The 15,918-nt window shown below is 49.9% G+C and overlaps 2 protein-coding genes across 4 annotated transcripts in view; one reads left to right on the top strand and one right to left on the bottom strand.

Annotated features, from left to right (window-relative positions):
• Positions 1–330: 330 nt before the first annotated feature.
• map1lc3c (microtubule-associated protein 1 light chain 3 gamma) lies at positions 331–3,004 on the bottom strand. The gene is made up of 4 exons (XM_041035455.1): positions 2,762–3,004; positions 2,607–2,662; positions 2,418–2,524; positions 331–651 (listed from the first exon to the last, which is right to left on the bottom strand). The coding sequence occupies exons 1-4, from the start codon at positions 2,820–2,822 to the stop codon at positions 489–491; spliced, it is 387 nt and encodes a 128-aa protein (XP_040891389.1). The 5' UTR covers positions 2,823–3,004; the 3' UTR covers positions 331–488.
• A 2,092-nt stretch (positions 3,005–5,096) lies between these two features.
• Positions 5,097–15,918, top strand: part of strn (striatin, calmodulin binding protein) — a 32,916-nt gene continuing 22,094 nt past the window's right edge. The window contains exon 1 of one of the 3 annotated variants that reach the window (XR_005893931.1): positions 5,097–5,486. Coding sequence is in view for 2 of the 3 variants with exons in the window: in XM_041035394.1 (XP_040891328.1) it covers positions 5,265–5,486 (222 nt within the window). In the remaining variant the exon portion in view is untranslated. The remainder of the gene's footprint in view (positions 5,487–15,918) is intronic. The other 2 variants (XM_041035394.1, XM_041035395.1) reach the window with 2 other exon arrangements.

Here is a 15,918-nt window from a genome sequence, read left to right as displayed (position 1 = left end):
TGAGCAGGTGAGAAGAGACGCAGCACGTTCAGCATCAAGCTTCATCCCTGTGATTCAGGAACGTGTCTGTGGACCTGACAGGATAATGAAGCAGTCTGTCACACGTGGACAGAGACCTGGACACCTGTGCAGACTGCTGGTGTCAGTGGACGTGTGCAGCTGCTTGACTGTGCCCTGTGTTGCTCTGAATGTGCCAGCAGCTCTCAGGGTGGAGCCTGAGGAGCAGGAGATCCACAGGATCCGCTTCAGTGTGGTGGATCGTTCCTGCCCTCTGCTGGAGTGATGAGAACGAAAGCACCAGGTCAGAGAGACAAACACACTGCTCAGAGTTTTCACAGACGATTTATTGGATCCACGTACTTTAATTAAAATCCATCTTACACAGTCAACAAATATTACAATATATACACAATGTTTTTCTATTTACAGCAGCTGTGGAGGCCAGCAGCCTCCAACACTGAATAAAATCTAAAGAAGGAAGCTGTGTGTCAGAGTCCAAACATCTCCTGCGAGGCGTAGGTCATGTAGAGGAAGCCGTCCTCGTCCTGGTGGTCCTTGTACACCTGAGCCATGGTCAGAGACATGCTGGCCAGCCCACTGTTGTTGATGAGCAGGTAGAAAGCCTGAGTGGGCAGCAGAGCCATCCTGTTCCTGAGGGGGGGGAGGGACAAAAGACAAGAGCGGCCATTAATGAGAGGCGTCCTGCAGACGGCACGCTGTCCGTTAGCCGCGCCGCAGACCTGCTGAGTCAGCACAAACATGGACCAACTATTGTTGTCTGCTGTGTAATGAGCATTACAGCCTCAGTGAGGCGCTGCTGCGGCTGCAGGCTCCAGCTGTGTGCAAACACCATCCCTCAGTCTGACCAGTTAATATGGACTGAGGTCATATTAGAGGAGCATGCTGTTGATGGACACCGTTGCCCCACAATGCATTGCATTAAGAAAATGAAAGACCAGTCACAGCTTTAAAAAAGAGAACAGGATGGAAGTGGACGTTAAGTCTCTGAACAAACTCCGGCTCCACTTAAACCGAGTTTTGTTACTGTACCGATGATTCTCCTCCACAGTCACACGGAAAGTGAAGAGCAGACGGCGACTCTCCCGCTTTCTGAAACGATGCTCAACTTTGCATAATCGTGACCAAGACCAAACGAGGAAGTTTCCAGAAATCTGGACAGAAGCAACAGAACTGAAAGATTCAAACCCAAAGAGACCAAAGAGACAGACTGGTCAGAGCGCACCGGCCCGAGTCCTGTGGTCCGACTCTGATCCCAGGTGGAGCAGAAAGGCTGAGGACAGATTCAGCTTTACAGCCCGACACTGTCCAACCTCTGTCTGCTGAAGGAAAAGGCCCAGGACGACGGTCCACCTCACATTCTTTAGATTCTCCAGTGTTTTAGCACAATGAGCAGCTGACCTCAGATCAGGTCAGATACCAGAGTTCATTTCAGAGACCTGTCCTGTTTGTCCCTCTGAATCCTCGGAGTGTTTTATTCACAGAGGACATTCATTTCAATTTCATTCATTCATTCATTCATTCATTAAACAAAGATTCACAGGCACACGCAGCAAATCACAGGACACAGATCCATCTACATGGAAACGGTCTGTGTTCGTTTTGTCTTTCTGACATTTTTCTGCTGTTTGTGAGTAAACAGAGAAACATCCGCAGTGATTACAGCTAAAGTTCTGACTGACACACGTCTGTGTCGCCTCTCTGGGATTTAGGCTCCTGACAAAGTTTTACCAAAATAAACCTGAACTCAGGAGTGAACTTTACAGGTAAAAGTTCATGGTCCGTGTTTCCATCTCAGAAGCAGCAGAGACGAGAAACTGACAGGACTTTTTTTTTTTCATTCAGATCCCAAGGATGAAATCTGAAGTGAGCGTGTCCATCTGTCAGCAGCTGGGCAGCGAAGCGACATGTGACACTTCACACAGACAGAAAACTAAAAAAAAAACCTGTTCATTTACTGGAAAAGGCAAAGAAATGTAATCTCAGCAGCTGTTTGACCTGTCCCAGTCTGATTTTAGACTCAATCCTCAAAGTTACACATAAAAGTTGCGTAAGAGTTTGAGTGTGGACTCAAACAGGAACCGTCTAGTTTCTGCTGTGTAATCATGAAGAAGCATCTCTGAAAACACGAGTGAAGCCACTAAACTAAAATCTAAACCACAAGATAGAAAAAGCCACAGATTTCAAGCTGAAGTTTGGTGTTTCATCCAACAGATCATCCCTCCGCTCACAAACCAACCAACACGCCTCAGTCTCTTCTTCCTGCCGTAAACCTACAGGCTGCGGTTCCTTTTGTTTGAAGCTTTATTTAAAAATGGGCCCTGCAGTTTGACAGAAACATCGTCAGCATCATTTTCCTCAACATTCGCTGCAGGTGAAGTGAGAGAGACGAACTTTACCTGATGATGGTGACAAACTGAGTCATGGTGAGTTCATGCGGCACCAGGAACTTGGTTTTATCCAGCGGAGGCAGATACTTTTCCCTCTCATACCGTTCGATTATAACCTGCGAGCAGCGGTTTGACAGGTGAGAACACAGCGAATCACCTTCACACATTCATGGTTCGTGATTTCCAGCGCAAACTTACCGGGATTTTGTTGGGAAACTTGGACCTGATCCCCGCCACCTCTTGTTTCCTTGTAGCTGCGGAGAAAAAACGAGAAAACATTATTTTTGTTTCTAAACGAGTTTTTTCCTTGTTTTGTTCGGTGATTCGATCAATCTGGCGTTTGAGACATTTACCGAAGCTCTTCCTCTGTTTGAAGGGTTTGTTCTGCAGCTGGGTTTTGTCAAACGGAGGCATGTTGTGTGTGAGTGTGTGAGGTGGAGGGAGCAGCAGCGGAGAGCACGGAGCCGCTTCAGCATGTGGTTTGTGCCGAGCAGGAGTTAAATAGCGTGGAGGGGCGGCTGTGGCGCATCAGCTGATTAGCACATGGTCGCAGCCACAGCGTGAATCATCTGCGGGATTAATCAAGTTAGAGCCGCAGCGTGGAGGGCCTCCTGACCGCACAGAGGCCCGCGGAGGGCCCGAGCACAGGGGACCGGGTCGGTCTCTGCAGCTCTGGGGTCCTCAGCAGAATGCCCACCCCCAGGTTAATAAGCTGAACTCAGGAGTCAATGGCTGACTGCGCGCACACACACACACACACACACACACGCACACACACGCACACACACGCACACACACCGGCAGGGCTCAGGTGAGGTCACCTTAACATTAGAGCCTACACACATTAACCATGAGGTTTGAATGAGGTGCTGAGGTCTGTGCAGACACACTGAGGAGCCTTTACCTGTCGCTGAACTCTGCCTTTAAACCAGTTCAGTTCCCATCCAACCACATTCTATATAACTTTATCCGTCAGGGTCGCGGGGAGCTGGAGCCTATCCCAGCTGACTGCGGGCGAGAGGCGGGGGCCGACACACAAAGACAGACAACCGCACATGCACACGCTCAATGGGGCAGTGTAGAGCAGCTGGAGTACCCGGAGAGAACCCATGCAGGCACAGGGAGAACAGAAGAGCCCAGACTGGGGTTCGAACCCCCCGCTGTGAGGCGACAGTGCTAACCACCCTCAGTTGAGTCCCTCCTCACTGAGATCAAACTCTTATAACAGGAACCTCTGATGAATCAGCAGAAAGTCTGAACAGCTCGTTTCTGTCCTGATAAAACATGAAAACTTGATGTGGTGACATAACGACGTGCAGTGATGAAGCAGAGCAGCAGCTGTGTGGTGTGGAATGATGCAGGCTGAGGAAGGCCCGAGCCTGAGCACAGATACAGGCAGGGCTGCACCTTCCAGCTCTGCATAAACACATGTGCGTCTGTAGAAGCACTGAAGAACAAAACAGTGAGTGGTTTCATTCACTGGATTCACTCCAGGGCTGAAGTTCAGTTCCTGTGATGCTATAAATAGATTTGTTTCCATGAGGAGTCTAACGTGGACATTTAACAAACCGGGGCGAAGCGATGAGGATGTTATTGATGCTTTGTTTGTTTGTTTGTTTGTTGTTCACCTCTTAAACCGATATAAATACATAAACAGCTGCCACCCGCTCGCGCTGTTGTTAAATCTAGACCCAGGCTCCTCAACGTGACTCTGATTCACACAAAATGTAGTAGGCTGTGTGACGTAACGTCCACTGGTTGTCTCCAATTGGGCCATTTCCCTGTCATTCATCTGATCAGCCAGTGACGTGAGAAATTGTACCTTGGTGGGTGGGACTGAGTGAGGTTGATGTCACCTTACAGGTGTGTCAAGCTGTCTCACGTTATCTGTAGCAAAACCGGCGATTAAATGAGGGCGCCTTCAAAATAAAAGACTTCCTTAGTGGTCGAAATCTTCCGTTCAGAGAATTTTGTCCCTTGAGGCCAAAGTGTTTGAAATGGAGTCACAGAATGAAACGGACACAATGGTTTGTCAGTTATCAGAATGAAAAATGAATTTCTAATTATGCTGATAATCCGTTTTTAATGAGTTTACGTTATTAGCACAACACCAAAAAGATTTCTGCTTCTCATCAGAGTAAATTGACAACCTTTAGGTTTTTTTCCATCTTCAGAAAAAAAACTAATAAGCTGACTTTGAATAAAGTTTTTTTTTGTTTTGTTTTTTTAAACATTTGGTGAAAGTTAAAGACGACAGCAAGTTGTAGACTAAAGTTTTCTCCTGTATGTGATAATTCATTGTTAGTTCAGTGTAAGATAACAACACACTACCACTGTATTATACTATTATTGTATGCATTAAACAAACGGATGAAGATGGCACAGACCTGCTTCATTTCAAGGTTCATGGAAGATTTGTTCTGTCACCATTGTTGAATTTGAAGGTGACCTTGTGTGTCCACCTGACCAGATGTGTGAAGTGTGTTAGACAGTGTGTATAAGTGAGATATGTATGAATGTGACAATGAAATGTTCTTAATTACAATACAATCAGTTACTATATTAATTAATTATTACAGATTTCATCGCTATAAATGCTTTAACTGTGCTTTGGTTCTTATTAGTGCCATCATGGAGAGTCTTGCCGTTGTATTTTGAAAGTCCAGAGCGGAAGTCCCGGGTGTGTGCTGGTTCCGTTAGCTGGACGGTTGTCTCATCGTTTGACAGCTGGCTCAGACAGGAGCTGTGCCGCTCGGCAGAGGACTGTGGATGGACTGTACATCCTTCCTGAGGATATTTTACTGAAGCGGCTGAGAGCACCGGACCGAACCTGTACCACATCGCCCCGGTCCGGCCATGGACGAGCAGGCGGGCCCCGGTGTCTTCTTCAACAACAACAACAGCTCGGGGCTGCCCGGCGGTGGGAATATTAAAGCTCCGCAGCCTGGCGACGTCGGTGGCGGAGAGGCGGCCAGGGCTCAGTACAGCATCCCGGGGATTTTACACTTTCTCCAGCACGAGTGGGCCCGCTTCGAGGTGCTGAGGGCGCAGTGGGAGGTCGAGCGGGCCGAGCTGCAGGTAAGCAGCCTCAGTCACTCAGGTTTCCATTGTCGGACATTGTTTTGTTTGCTAGCTAAGCTTCGCCCTGAATGCGGAGAATGTTGAGCCAAACCGCATTAAACAATGTGGAATTTGATGGCGGCGTCGCTTGTTGGCGAATATAGGGTCACGGTAAAGTAACAGGTATGATTTGGTCTGAGTGGGAAAGGACTGGTGTTTAATTCGGCGTCGGTGTGAGCCAGTAAACGGCACACCTTTGGAAAGCATTTGTACTTTGATGGATTCTTCGCGGTATTGGCTGCTGCCCTGTGGGATGTGTTGGAGTGTACGCGAAATGACGCACATTCATACTATAATGTGAAGTTTTGTTGTGGTACGGGCCTCTTTCCTGAACATTCCGATGCGGAATTAAAGGGAAGGCTAACGCGGATCCAGAAATGGTACAGAATATTGTTCTTGTGGTTTGTCTGCCAACGTTAAGCTACACGACCTAGAATGTCCTACTGTTTAAATGCTTGTTTCGCTTACTGTCCTCACTGAGCGCGTATGTGCGCTACGTGCTAACCAGGTTAGCTGAGCTTAACATTCCAGTTGGTGCTGAGTGGAAATGTGATGTTAGCTGATGTATCTTTAATTAACACAACCGAGTCAAGCTCCTCGCTTCATTTACCTGTCATTTACCTGTGCGGCTCGTTAAAGCCTTGTGTAGAGTCTACATCCATTATCGGACACGAAGTCCGTTTGCGGCTGACACATTCGCGCGCACGCCGGTCAGTGCCCGGTTTGTTTTGGTGAGTTTCCGGCATCATTTCAGCCCCCCTCCCCCCATCCCCAACCAGACACACTCGACCCCCTCCGGCCCAGACACGGACATGAGGTTCTGTCTCCTGGATGTCAGACCGTTCGTCCTGCTGGAATGTGGAATGTGTTGCGTTTCATGCAGCGCGTGCGTTGAGTCACGGAACCTTGATGAGCTGATGAATCAGCTGTAAGTTTGTCTCAGGGACCGACCTGAGGTCTGCTGACGGTGTCCGGTGCCGTCCTCTCGGTTTGGACCGCAGGGCTTCCGTAGGACAGTCAGTCTGATTCAGGCCTGGTGTAATGGTCAGTTACCACCTGGACGGAAGTACGGTCCCCTTTCAAAAATAAAGCTGTGAATGATTTTTTTATTGATCAGTGAGCTTCATCCAGAGTGCAGAAAAATCAGGTCAGCTCCAGTTCTGCTCAGTACACCTGCACACGGTTTCTCAGGTACCCGCCAGGTAAACTGCCTCAGCGTCTCTGTCCCTTCCTGTGATGCCACACTGACTTCATGATGCTGATATGTACACACCACCAGCTACACACTGTTACACGTTCTCACAGCGTAGATAAAATAAATAATTTGCCCTCGGGCTGGTTGAGGGGTTCTGTGTTGAGGGAGACGTGTTTGGCTGCACAGAGCAGAGGCTGTGTCAAACCTCCGCTCTGCAGCAGCGGTTGGTCTCTCATTTTCCTTCCCACTGAGCCGGTGAGCCGCTCAGAGTGGAGTGGAACCGGCCGACCGACGGGCTGGAAACCGGTTTCTGCTGTAAATCCATTTGTTCTGCTGCTGTGTGGTTTGAATGCGCTGCTGCAGACGGACTGCACGCCGTTAGTCTGAGACTGAGAGTGTCACTTCCTCTGAGGTAATCCTCTGCAGGGGAAAAGGAAGAGGAAACGGAGGAAGCTGGCACACAAGATGGGAGAGAGAACTCAGAGCCCATTATCTACAGACAAAGGAAAAGTCGTCTGTGTGGGAAGTTTCCTAAAGAGGAGGGAGGAGGCACAGTCTGTTTCTGTGATGTGGACATCAGGACTGATCAGATCCAGTCTGTACAGGACGAGACCAGCTGGAGCGCTCAGCCCGGAGAGAAAGTCAGGCAGCGTGAGATGGTTCACACCTCCTGCTCTCCTTACTGCCGGTTTCCCCACTAAAATTATTCAAACTGCCTTAGGTTTTTTTTTCCTTAACAAGTGAAACCAACACAGGTGATATCACAGGTGATATCACAGGTGATATCACAGGTGATATCACAGGTGATATCACAGGTGATATCACAGGTGATATCACAGGTGATATCACAGGTGTGCAGGGACGAACTAATCAGACAAAGGGAGAGGAAAGTAAAACAGGAAAGGACACAGACAGTGTGCAGGTGGTTTAGAATCAGACTCATCGTTGCTTTGATGATTCTCTCTGTTCATATTTTGTGATAATGTTTTGTAGGTGAAGAAATATTTTAATAACCTGCTTGTTCATTTCGGCCATATTGTCCCTTCCCACCTGTGCAGGTGACAGTTTTTCCTTATTGGTTCTTTTCTAATAGAAATTCAACTTGACACTTCAACTCCCAGAACACGCAGGAACTCTGGGTAAATCTCTGAATAACCACCTTCAGGGGCATTACCTTTGCTCAATTACACCCCCAAATAAAAAGCTGTGTTTTGCCCCCGGGGTGGTGAGGTTGGTGGGGGGGCTGCTGCTGCAACGTGACGCTGAAGTGAAGTCACGCGTGAGCTTGGTGAGGGTTTCACTCTCATCGCTGCAGCTCAGGAGGATGTTTGCCGCTCGGCTTCCTTCCTCTCCGGCCTCGGCTATAAATACACGGCCCGCGGCCGAGAGGAGGACGAGTGCTGGCATCCAGCGTCTGAAACAGTCAGGAACAGTCGTACTGAGATAACCCGACAAACGCCGGCAGAGCTCAGTTTAACAAAACAGATCAGCTGAGAAAACCAGAGTCAGTGACTGCACAGATAATAACTGTACGCAGGGCATGCTGGGTTCATAGGGCGGCACGGTGGAGCAGCGGTTCACGCTGTCGCCTCGCAGCCTGAAGGTTCTGGTTCTCGCGTGTTCTCCGTAACAGCACAGAACCTCAGCGCAGGTAATTCCACCTCACCTGGTCTTTACCAGCGACCCGCCTGCTGGAAACGTTTTGCCAGCAGCTCACAGTGCGGACCAACAGCTGATTTAATGAACAGCGCAGGTTTTAATGAAGCGGTGTCAGTGTTGGTTCTGTCCCTGAACACAACACCCGTGTGTGTGTGTGTGTGTGTGTGTGTTATGAGGTTGGTGCTTTGTGACGTGGCAGCGCGGCAGGTGTTGCACAGTACCTGTTTCTGCTGCTCGTCTGCGGCCTCAGAGCAGAAACGCTCCCAAATGAGCGACGAGCAGTTTTTACTGGGGATTAAACGCCGTCACTCCGCTTCTGCTCCAGCTGAAGCCGTTTGACTAATGAAGCAGCAGGTGGAGCAGGTGATGCTGATTGCGTTAGCCTGACCTGTGCACGCGCAGCACGGCAGGTATGTGTGAAACAGCGGACACAGCAGATCCTGGGTCAGTCAGGAGATCAGAAATCGATCAGTCCTATTTTACCTTAATTAACTTCAGTTTATGAGTTTTACGTTACACAGGTCTGTTGTTCCGGTGATGTCAGGTTATCTGGCTCCAGTTGGTCTTATTTGATTTGCATTAAAGCAGCTGCTGCACACACACACACACACACACACACACACACACACACACACACACACACACACACACACACTGCTCAGACTGCTTCCTGGAGAAGCTTCGTCTCGTTCAGACTGCTCACCTGTGGCCTCCTCACTCATCACCTTCCTCCTGCCTGACACTGTGACAGAGCCTGGGGGGGCGGGGTTAGACAGAGTCGGGGGGGGCGGGGTTAAACAGCTCACTCATCCTGCACAGTCAGTAAATACTGTCGGAGGAGAGAAGGAGTGGAGACGACTTTTATAGGTGAAACGTGGAGTTTGCACTTTTCCACCTGGTTTAGTAGAAGGTGTGAAAAACAGCTGATTTTTCTGTGCACGTGTGCACACGGCGTGCCCTCAGAGTCAGAGCTGTTCAGGTGGTGGAGGACGCGATGTTTGGAGGCTGCGCTGACCTTCGGCACCATCACTGCTGGAGCCTTCACTAATTCTCCCGCTTCTCTTTCCGCTGCCTTGTTTTCGCAGCCTGTTTCCTTCACTAATTAAATGATCCCACACACACACACACACACACACACACTCACACACACACACACACACACACACAGATGGGTTCTGCCGCTCGGTGTGTGTCTGCGCCTGTAGCACTGTGTGCGGAGGGTTTATGAATATGTGCTCTGTGTGAGACAGATACAGACACATTGCTCACATTCCTCCGTATCTTGTTTGTACAGCTTCTGCACAGGTGTGTCGCACAGGACACGCCCCCTGTGCGTCGCACCTGATTTCAGTTGTTATGTTGCTCGTTGCTGGTTTATAACAGTGTGAATGGATTAATCAACAAACTAACTGGAGGATGAATGAGTGATGAAAGTAATCGTGGCATCGCTGGTTGACTGCTCTGTTGCCAGTTGCCCGGTTCCTGTGCACGTTAGCTCTGAATATTCAGAGACCGGGTTTACATTCAGACCTCTCGGTCCTCAGCGTCACAGCAGCCGGAGGCTTCAGTGTGTGAGGCTACAGAGGAAGCTCAGAGTCTTATGTAACAGCTGAACTCGACGATCCTCCGCCTCCAGCTCCGCCGAGCTGTGACAGCAAGCCTTCTTCCCTGTCTCCGCTCCCCGGGCCGGCTTCCTGTAACTCTCTCTCCTTCTCTGTTTGCCTGTCCGTCTGTGCAGAGCGGCCGTATAAGGAATGGCATGCACACCTGCTTGTTTTTCAGACGGGAGAATGCCACCCCGAGCCACGCCTCAGCGCTGGAACCAGGCTTTGTTTAACCAGGCTTTTAGCCAAGGTTTCCCCTGACGCCATACACTCCTCCCTCAGCCCGACACGAAGTGGGGCCGTGCACAGCCAGGACTGGACTCACAGCACAGCTACAGCAGAGCCAGACCAGTGCACACACTGATGCACGGAGCACTGAGACAGGCTGTGAAGCAGGAGGTCGCTGTCATCACATACCTGATGTGTGTTTATGGAGCGTGAACATCATGGTGATGAATCATGATGATTGATCTGGTGCTGATGATCATGTCTGAACTTCAGCTTGTGAGGAGGGGCTGATTCCTGTGGCGGCTTCTCGTGGTGCGTTCGAGTGTTGTTGGAATTCGAACATAATAAAGTCACATGGGTCATGTCCAGTAAAGACTGAAGGTGTCTTCAGTCCCGGTGTTCTCGCCGTGTCCCTGCTTACAAGGTCACGTGTCTGGATGTGAATCATTTCCTGTGTGTATTTGCCGGCGGGCTCGTCTGGAACGTCGTGGATCTCACCTGGCGTTCAGTGTTAGTAGGATATCAGGATTTCGGGGGGGGGGGGGCACAGCTGCAGTGACCAGACTCTGCGGTGGTTTCTCCTCTGAGGACACACCGTGAAACTCTGAGACACGGTGTCATAATCAGCAGCTTATGGCTTCAGTGACCTTTGACCTCCAGCACATCGACAGTGCTGACAGCTCCGAGCTGGAGGCAAAAGACTGAGGATTACCAGGAAGTGTTTATAGTTTCAAAACACACACACACACACACACACACACACCTTTGACATAATACACAATGCACCCACACACTCTGACACACAAAGCACACATGCTAACAGCAGTGAGTGTGAGGGCAGAATCTAACTCAGTCACACACACACACTCACACACACTCACACGGACACACACAGCAAGTGGAGTTTATAAGTGTCAGGCGTAGGTGGTATCTGGCATGAGTGCAGAAACACACACACACACACCGTGAATTCCTCCGGTCTGACAGACACAGTGTGTGTGTGTGTGTGTGTGTGTGTGTGTGTGTGTGTGTGTGTGTGTGTGTGTGTGTGTGTGTGTGTGTGTGTGTGTGTGTGTGTGTTACTGACTCCGTTAAACGCAGTGAGCAGGAATCCCAGCCTGCCTCAGACTCAGTGGGTACTGTGCGTACGCTGAGAGCTGAAATTAGATCCACTTAATGAGGACGCTTATCAGAAGAGATAATGATGGTAATAATATTGGATAATAACAGTCAGCAGGTTTCTGCTGAAAGCCTCAGAGCAGGAGTCCCCCGCAGTGGATGGGAAATCCTTAGGGTTTGGACAGGACGTTTGAAGACGTCCTCTCTTTAATTTGTTTAAACAGCTGCTGTTCCTGACCAAACCCTCCTGCTGCAACATGTCCACAGTCACTGTGTAGATGTTAGTAAAAAACAAAGACTACAGGATTCTACTTTTTATTAAGGAAACAGTGAGAGTGTAGAAAATGCCTCTGATAACCTACAGAGACGGTCACTGTGTCAGATCACAGTAATGAAGTCCTGCTGTGGTTTGACTGAGCGAGGAGACAGACTGCAGGCTGGACTCGAACCAATCACAACGACTCTGAGGTGACACACAGCGACGATCCACCCGCCCACTGTGGCTGAAGTGGAAAAGTTGGTGCATCAGTAAAAGTTTTCATCCATAGTTCCACTCATCTGTAAATATTTTTCTATGAACAGTTTCTTTTTTCCTTCGCCCTCATGTGTTCGGTGTAAATCAGGAACAGCGTCTGACAGAGTGAGATCAAACACCGATGGTCCCTGAGGGGACATTTGGCTCCTATTTCACAGCCTCTCACTGTGGCTCAGTGCTGGACCTCCAGTCCCTGCGGGGGGGGGGTCGAAGCTTCAGTCCATGAACAACGGTCTCACAGAGCCGGACTTCGTATTGTCTTTCTGTAAGGGGCGATGTTCTGCGCCCTCTGGCGGCCATGTTGGTTCGGCTGATTTTAAACATTTTGTCTTTTGAGTCCAGGTTAAGTCCAGTCTCAGGTTGTTGGAGTCAGGAGGTGTTAAGTTTCAGGTTTACTGGAATTAATCTGGAGTTTGAGTCTCCAGTCTACGTCTCTGTCTTCAGGTCAAACACACGGTTCCACCCCGTGTTTCTCTGGCAGTTTCTGTGGAACCCTCTTCATCCTGCAGATGTTCTGCTGAAGTTTGAGCCTCGTCAGACCAGATGTTGGCGAGGACTCTTAGCTTTCTTTGTTCTGCTCCCGGCCTCAGCTCTGCTCTTCAAGCCTTGATGTTGTTCTAATTAAAGTGCTGTCGGTTTCAGTGGAGCACGCGTCGTCAACACTCCCTGAGGGGCAAGAGGAGGTGGGCAGGGGGCTTCGTCACGCCGCTATTCCTGTTCATCCCGATGCCTCCCCTTCCCCCTTCGCTTTCTGTCTGTCTCTTGATTTCTGGGCATCATATCAGAAGACGTCTCCCATCATCCTCCGTCTCATTTACATATCCCCTCCTCCCTCCTTCCATCCATCCCTTCAGCTCCATTGTAAACCCAGAGCCGTGGCGTCACAGAGATGCCAGTGGCGTGGGTAGTAGACATAGAACTGGAGAGCAGGGAACGCGAGCTCGTTACTGGCCCGCTGTGCCCTACGGCAACCCGGATGTTGTGCATCTCTGTGGTTGAGCAAGTAGCTGTGAGTAAATACACAGCCTGTGTTCTGTGATTGTAAACTGGATTTCATTAGGCAACTTCACGGCGCCACCTCTGGCTGTGATGGGTATTTAGCACTGTGTTTGTGTGAAGCTGTGTGCGTGTGCTGAAGTCCTTCCATCAACAGGAGTGAGGGTCTTTAGTTCTGATGGATAAATAATAGAGATCATAGAGTAATTCTGATCTCAGCTGCTCTGACACTGTTTCAGTGAACAGACGAGTTATTCTGCCCCCCACCCACCGCCGCCGCCCCTCCACCTCCCCCCTCGCTCAGCAGCTTATCCTCTCCTCCACGCTCTCCTTCTCATCTCTCCGTCTCTTCATCTCCTGCTCTCCGGCTCCCCAGAAGAATAATCCCCTCACAGGTCCAGATTGAAGCGGTGGGAAATCCCTTTCCCGCAGGACTCGTCTCTGTGTCCCAAAATATTGCAGTCGTTTGCTGCAGCTTCAGCGAGGGCGTCGTGCTTAGTCAGACGTGTTATTTTTTGGGGGGGTGGTGAAATGGATTTGTTGTATGATGAAGTGAGTAAAGACAAAGCTGTGTGACCTTTTTACTGGACAGAAATTACACCAGTGTTCACCAGTTTCCAGATCATACAGCTCTTGAAGCTCTTGGCTTCAGTTCATTTCTATGAACGTCGACTTTCAGAGACTTGAAAGTTGCTGGAAACAGCTGATCCCTCACAGCTGATCCCTCACAGCTGATCCCTCACAGCTGATCCCTCACGGTGACCTTCAGACAGTTTGACTGGAGGTGCTGCTCAGCTGTCAGACAGCAGCTCTCGTTACTGCAAACGAACAGCGCATCGTTAACGTTAACGTTTGCTTATTGTTTGTGGAGACGATGCAGTTTTTCCATCAGACCAGATTATCGTGAACATGTCACCTCACACCAGCTCGTCACGACCACGTGGAACCACCACATCAGCCCGGCCGTCAGCAGAGACGCTGCTGAGATCACTTTGGTCTTCTGATAACAAAGCTGCAGCCTCTCAGGATTCACAGCACAGTAGTTGCTGCTGACTCGTTCTTTGTGATGAGCTGCTCAGCTGTGCGTCCTCCCACGCTGCCTGTCCAGCAGGACGGAGGTGTTGCTTGTTCCTTACAGGAACCTCAGAGGTGGAGAAGCTGACTGTAGCTGCTCCTCAGCCGATGATGTGTGGGAACGTGTCATCCCACAAGTTTTCAGAGATGTTACGGCCTTTTTTCGTCCGTGAGCGGTGGCGTTGTGACGGTGCAGTCAGAGCTGCGGCGTAGCGTGACCTGAGAGCTGATGTCTTCCTGTCTGTGTGGCGTTTCCTTTATTGAGGGCAGCTGACACAATTTAATCTTCCTGTAATCCCTGTTATCTTAAAGGAGACAAAGTAAGACTGTGGTCTGACAGATGGACGCTCAGTGAGGAAGAGCTGTGCACAAACATGATTATCAGGATGAAGTGTTCACTTTCCATAGATTAACCTCAGACGCTTCAGATCCACCAAATGTTGTCATGTGCTGAACAACACGGAGGTTTAACGGCCTGTGATCAGTTTGTATGAGGATCAGCTGGACTCAGACTCATCAGGTGGACTCAGACTCATCAGGTGGACTCAGACTCATCACCAGGACTCAGACTCATCAGGTGGACTCAGACTCATCAGGTGGACTCAGACTCATCACCTGGACTCAGACTCATCAGGTGGACTCAGACTCTTCAGCTGGACTCAGACTCTTCAGGTGGACTCAGACTCATCAGGTGGACTCAGACTCTTCAGGTGGACTCAGACTCATCACCTGGACTCAGACTCTTCAGCTGGACTCAGACTCTTCAGCTGGACTCAGACTCATCACCTGGACTCAGACTCATCACGTGGACTCAGACTCTTCAGCTGGACTCAGACTCTTCAGGTGGACTCAGACTCTTCAGCTGGACTCAGACTCATCACCTGGACTCAGACTCATCACCTGGACTCAGACTCTTCAGGTGGACTCAGACTCATCAGGTGGACTCAGACTCTTCAGCTGGACTCAGACTCATCACCTGGACTCAGACTCTTCAGCTGGACTCAGACTCTTCAGGTGGACTCAGACTCATCACCTGGACTCAGACTCATCAGGTGGACTCAGACTCTTCAGCTGGACTCAGACTCATCACCTGGACTCAGACTCTTCAGGTGGACTCAGACTATCAGGTGGACTCAGACTCATCACCTGGACTCAGACTCTTCAGGTGGAATCAGACTCTTCAGGTGGACTCAGACTCTTCAGGTGGACTCAGACTCATCAGGTGGACTCAGACTCTTCAGCTGGACTCAGACTCATCACCTGGACTCAGACTCATCACCTGGACTCAGACTCTTCAGCTGGACTCAGACTCATCAGGTGGACTCAGACTCTTCAGCTGGACTCAGACTCTTCAGCTGGACTCAGACTCATCACCTGGACTCAGACTCTTCAGCTGGACTCAGACTCTTCAGGTGGACTCAGACTCATCACCTGGACTCAGACTCATCAGGTGGACTCAGACTCATCACCTGGACTCAGACTCTTCAGGTGGACTCAGACTATCAGGTGGACTCAGACTCATCACCTGGACTCAGACTCTTCAGGTGGAATCAGACTCTTCAGGTGGACTCAGACTCTTCAGGTGGACTCAGACTCATCAGGTGGACTCAGACTCTTCAGCTGGACTCAGACTCTTCAGGTGGACTCAGACTCATCACCTGGACTCAGACTCATCAGGTGGACTCAGACTCTTCAGCTGGACTCAGACTCATCAGGTGGACTCAGACTCTTCAGGTGGACTCAGACTCTTCAGCTGGACTCAGACTCTTCAGGTGGACTCAGACTCATCACCTGGACTCAGACTCATCAGGTGGACTCAGACTCTTCAGCTGGACTCAGACTCATCAGGTGGACTCAGACTCTTCAGGTGGACTCAGACTCTTCAGCTGGACTCAGACTCTTCAGGTGGACTCAGACTCATCAGGTGGACTCAGACTCTTCAGGTGGACTCAGACTCATCACCTGGACTCAGACTCATCA

Source organism: Toxotes jaculatrix, chromosome 4 (assembly GCF_017976425.1).
Source record: "Toxotes jaculatrix isolate fToxJac2 chromosome 4, fToxJac2.pri, whole genome shotgun sequence".
In the NCBI taxonomy this organism is placed as follows: Eukaryota; Metazoa; Chordata; class Actinopteri; family Toxotidae; genus Toxotes; species Toxotes jaculatrix.
Note: the sequence above shows the minus strand (reverse complement) of the source record. Positions and strands in the feature narration are given on the sequence as shown.

Excerpts from the sequence above, each read along its gene's own strand:
- map1lc3c (XM_041035455.1), bottom strand. The coding sequence starts at position 2,822 with ATGCCTCCGTTTGACAAAACCCAGCTGCAGAACAAACCCTTCAAACAG. Across the intron at positions 2,663-2,761 it reads CAAACAGAGGAAGAGCTTCG|CTACAAGGAAACAAGAGGTG; the intron begins GTAAATGTCTCA and ends TTTTCTCCGCAG. Across the intron at positions 652-2,417 it reads CAGTTTGTCACCATCATCAG|GAACAGGATGGCTCTGCTGC; the intron begins GTAAAGTTCGTC and ends CCCCCCCCTCAG.